Source organism: Patella vulgata, chromosome 4 (assembly GCF_932274485.2).
Source record: "Patella vulgata chromosome 4, xgPatVulg1.2, whole genome shotgun sequence".
NCBI lineage: Eukaryota > Metazoa > Mollusca > Gastropoda > Patellidae > Patella > Patella vulgata.
This window is the reverse complement of record NC_065882.2, coordinates 11,923,728-11,928,419: the sequence shown is the minus strand read 5'-3', so window position 1 is coordinate 11,928,419 and position 4,692 is coordinate 11,923,728. Positions and strand designations below refer to the sequence as shown.

The 4,692-nt window shown below is 40.2% G+C and overlaps 1 protein-coding gene across 1 annotated transcript; it reads right to left on the bottom strand.

The window, feature by feature from the left end:
- On the bottom strand, positions 1-3,582 carry LOC126819486 (uncharacterized). The gene is made up of 2 exons (XM_050547588.2): positions 1,617-3,582; positions 1-1,145 (listed from the first exon to the last, which is right to left on the bottom strand). Exons 1-2 carry the CDS (start codon positions 2,689-2,691, stop codon positions 73-75), a joined length of 2,148 nt encoding a protein of 715 aa, XP_050403545.1. The 5' UTR covers positions 2,692-3,582; the 3' UTR covers positions 1-72.
- Positions 3,583-4,692: the final 1,110 nt, after the last annotated feature.

Here is a 4,692-nt window from a genome sequence, read left to right as displayed (position 1 = left end):
TTATTTTTTCAATAAAACGTTTATATGGTTAAAAACAAATAATACAATCTAAAAACAAACTAAAAATCATTCCTATTGTTGTGGATATTGCTTTGCCCAAATCAATAAACCCTGATCCCTTGTTAAAGCTTCTATTTCTATTAAAGTCCCTCCTACTGTTATTTTCGGTTTATACCCGGCCTTTAGTAAAATATCTGCTGTTTCCAACGTCTCCACCTTACTCTCTTCGTGGGCCCAATGCATAAATATAAACGGAACATCAATGGCGTTTAGGAAAGTTTTAGAAGATTTGAACATAAGATGTTCCGAACCGGATATGTCGACTTTCAAAATGGCTTTCTTGAATTTTAAAATTTTCACGAGGTCATCTAAGGTTATCGTCTTTACGATCTGTCTGTGTATATCCATACTATGTTGCAGGGCTTCTTTGTAGTCGACAGGAACAACGTACGCTGAGCCCAAATTTCCCAGAGGTTTAGGGTATTTTACCTCGGCGTACCCACGAACATCCGAGATTGCGTTTCGCAACAACGTGATGTTTTCCGTAAATTCGTTTAGTTGGATAGATTTGTGAAAAGGCCCAATACTTTGTAAAAGTGGCTCCACGGCAAGCACCTGTCTACCGTAGACTGCCGACGTCAGAGAATAGACTCCGAGATTGGCACCAAGATCGATAACTCCACAATCATGACAGGCTTCCAAGGCTCGCTGAAATTCCTGTAGGTTTTGGGCTTCCCACACCCCCTTCCTAGCTAAATTCTCGGAGATCGGTTTATCGAGAAGGGGGTCATTCACGCAGATTTTTGTGCTGTTAATGATCAATTTTAAAGAAACACAATTGAATGTCAGATCTACGTTTTGGTGAGTGTCGTAAACGTTGAAGGCTTCGTTATCTACCCCTTGTGTTGCGACAGGAGCCGCTCTTGTCGGCTTTAAAAAATCAATCGGTGGTAAAGCCGGTGGTAAAACGGATGGGGGTTGTGGTTTGTTTCTAGAATAGTACTTCATTAATTCCATTGCGGCTTTACCTTTGACCTTTCCACTGATTACAAGATTCATGATTTTATTGTCATCTAGAGGACCATCTAACACTAGATTCTTCAATATATTCTCGTCTTTTGACTGTTCCGCACCAACTGCATTGCCTGAAATAAAATAATATCATTAGCTTTAATAGGGTGGCGTTGGGTGGTCCAGTGATCTAAAACATGTGCTTCAGATCACCAGGTCTATCAGTGAGTCAAATGGTCGGGTTTCCATCCCAAGCTTGTACATGACCAGAAGTGGGGACGCCTGTCCAATCCCGAGGGTTTTCTCCTGGTCCAACGATTTCCTGCCGCAACTAAAGACACATTCTTTACGTAGACTGTTTCACACTGGTCATGCAAAGAATGCGGGGATTCCAAATGACACGAGAACTGCCCTGAATGTGAGAGGGTCTACATAAGTTTTAAACTGTGGTGCAGGACAGATGATTTAGCAACGAAGCCGTCTAGTATTACGGATTTGTCGAAACCCGAAGGTTAACCTGTGAACTCATTGCGGAGAACATAAAAGAACCTTTCACAGTTGGAGTTTGATGCATAGTAGGTAAACACATTAATAAATCAATTTACCTGCTACTTGGGGATTATTCTGATCAGCGCCCACATTTACTCCAGAATCACCTTGTCCAACGACCCCTCCTACACCCGGAACAGCTTGTCCGATGGCCCCTTCTACATCCGGAACAGCTTGTGCGACGGCCCCTCTTACGCCCGGAACATCTTGTCCAATGGCTCCTCCTACACCCGGAACACCATGGCCAGCCTCTAGAAGGCCTCCTTGTGCAGCAGCTCCATCTGCTCCAACTACCTGATTATTATTCCCTGTTTTTATCATCTTGTCTTGATACTTCTTCATCAATTCGTGAACCTTCTTCAAGGCGTCTGATTCTTGGGGCTGAAGCTGGTCTAACGGAAACGCAGACTTTTCCACGTCTTTAACGATGGTCTCTTGAACTCGTTTGTCAGCGTCTAAACTGACCTGTTCTGGCTGAAGAACATTATTAGCGCCTTGGCGATTAATTTGGGGATTGTTCAAAGACGCTGCCTCGCCGTTATGTTCCACAACAACTTCAACACCTCCAATGACCTCTCTCTCTTTCTTGTTTTCGCCTTCCGACTCGAGGTTTTCTATTTGGTGCGGAATGGGTGGATCTTGTAGCCCCTGATCATGGTGATTGGGTTGTGGGTCTATGGGTGGATGATGATGCTCATGACCGTGATGCCTCTGGAAGGCATATGGATCATCATCGGGGATTTTGTTACCATGATCATCTACATTTGGGTTCCAATTTTTGTACTTATTATCAACATTGATCCCATCATCGTGAACAGCATTATTAACGGGTTCTTTTGGATCCTCGTGTTTTTCATCGATGAAGAATTCGACGCCATTGACGACCTCGTGACGACCTTTAACCTTATGGCGTTGAGCTTGATATTGATCGCGGCCATGTTTTTTCAAAAGGTTTTGCAGTGACTGATGCCGATCGTATTCCTCTTGTTCTTTCAATAAACGAGAATATTTGTCATATAGAGTTTTAAATTTCATTCCGTAAACATAATATACACCCACTAGTAATAACACAATGAATATTATCACACACAACTTCCTAAATTTGCTTCGACGCATTTTTATCGATTCCATGAAATACTTCTAATTGGATATTATTTTGAAATCTTCCGACATAAATTAATGAATAGAACACCAACAACAGAACTAAGTCAACTGTTGTTACATACACTGGTATAACGTCACAATTCTTGCAATCCTCTGACAACGTTATAAACAGACTTTATTGCGCGTTTTTATCAATTCCATGAAATGCAGTTAATTGGGTATTAGTTTGAAAGTACGCTGATATAACGTCAAAAATCTTGCATTCCTCTGATAACGCTATAAATAGACTTCACTTTTAAATTATCTATAGATCTAAGCCAAAACACACACACAAAAAAACCCAATTCATTTAATTTCGTTTGTAACGTACACTGATATAACGTCAAAATCTCAGTAACGTACACTGATATTAAGTCAAAATCTATGTAACGTACACTGATATAAAGTCAAAATCTTGCAATCCTCAGATAACGTTATAAACAGACTTTACTGTAAATTGATATATAGATATAAATCAAACTGAAACATTCGTTTAATTGTGCTGGTTTAACGCAAATTACGAAACGACCTGCATCAAAAGTTATTCCATAATTTTAGTATCCGTTTCCACTTTAGAATACAAAACGGTTGGCGAATTGTCGTCTCACCGTTAACACATTAAAGTGAGACGAACTTCCATTTGTAGGCCACGTTTACATCGCAAGGTCCTGACAATAAATTTCATTTTACAATTCTAGCAAATAGTTAAACTTTTGCGAACAATATTTCAGTCACGGATATAAAAACATCTTGTATATTCTTGAAATAATCCCAAGATTTTCTGTAATTCGTTGCTGTGAACTAAACAAAAGAAACACTTCAATGCTTAGTTTTTCTCTCCTATTAATAAATGCATGCAGCCATTTTTATCCTACCTCTTAAGCAGTATATTATAAAATATTCACCGAAATTGATCGTAGTTTGGTGACGTGAAAAATGTTCATCGATTCACAAGGCCGTGAAATATTTATTAAAACATCTGGTTACAAGATTTGTCAAGCTGTCACATTCTTAAGGAATTTGAATGGAATACAAATATCAAGTATTGGTTGAAGGATAGGGTCAATCACTGAGTTAATGCTACACGCTGGTCATTTAGTGTAATGCAATGAATTTTGCCAGGGCAGTGGAAATGGCGTTCTATGTCTGTCAACACTACAAACTCCATTCATGGTCGAATGAATTTGAATGAACTACAAATATCAACTATTGGTTGAAGGAAAGGGTCAGTCACGGAGTTAGTGCTACACGCTAGTCATTTTGTTCAATGCAATGAATTTTGCCAGTGCAGTGGAAATGGTGTTCTATGTCTGACAACACTACAAACTGGTCATTTTGGGCAATGCATGGTCAAACGAATCTTGCCCGAGCAGATGAAATGGCGTTTAATGTATGTCAGCATTACACACTCGTGATTTTATGCAACGCAAGATCTAATGAATTTTGTACGGGCAGTGGAAATGGCGTTTAATGTCTCGTCAATGCTAAACACACGAACATTTTGTGCAAGGGAAGGACAAATAAATGTTGCCTGGGTAGTGGAAATGGCGTTATATATATCTCGCCAATACTACACACAGACCATTTTGTGCAATTAAGAAATCTTATGAATATTGCCCGGGCAGTGGAAATGGCATTTAATGTCTCGTAAAAGCTACACATCGTCCATTTTGTGCAAGGCAAGGACGAATGAATTTTGCCCGGGCAGTGGTAATGTGATTTAATGGCTCGCTACACACTGGGTAAGACGAACATTGGGACTTTAATCCCAGTTTCAACTACACAGTAATCATTTATGTACATTATCTATTAATGCAAAGAAGTCGGTCTTGAGCCATCTTACTCCTTCTTACATACAAGTGTTGAGTCGAATCGATAGGGGTGGGGGCTGGTGGGGGTGGGCGAATGGTCAACGGTTTCGATTTCCCGCTTGCATATGACAAGGAGTAAGGTCGCCTGTCCAACCTCTTGGGTTTTCTCCAGGTCTAC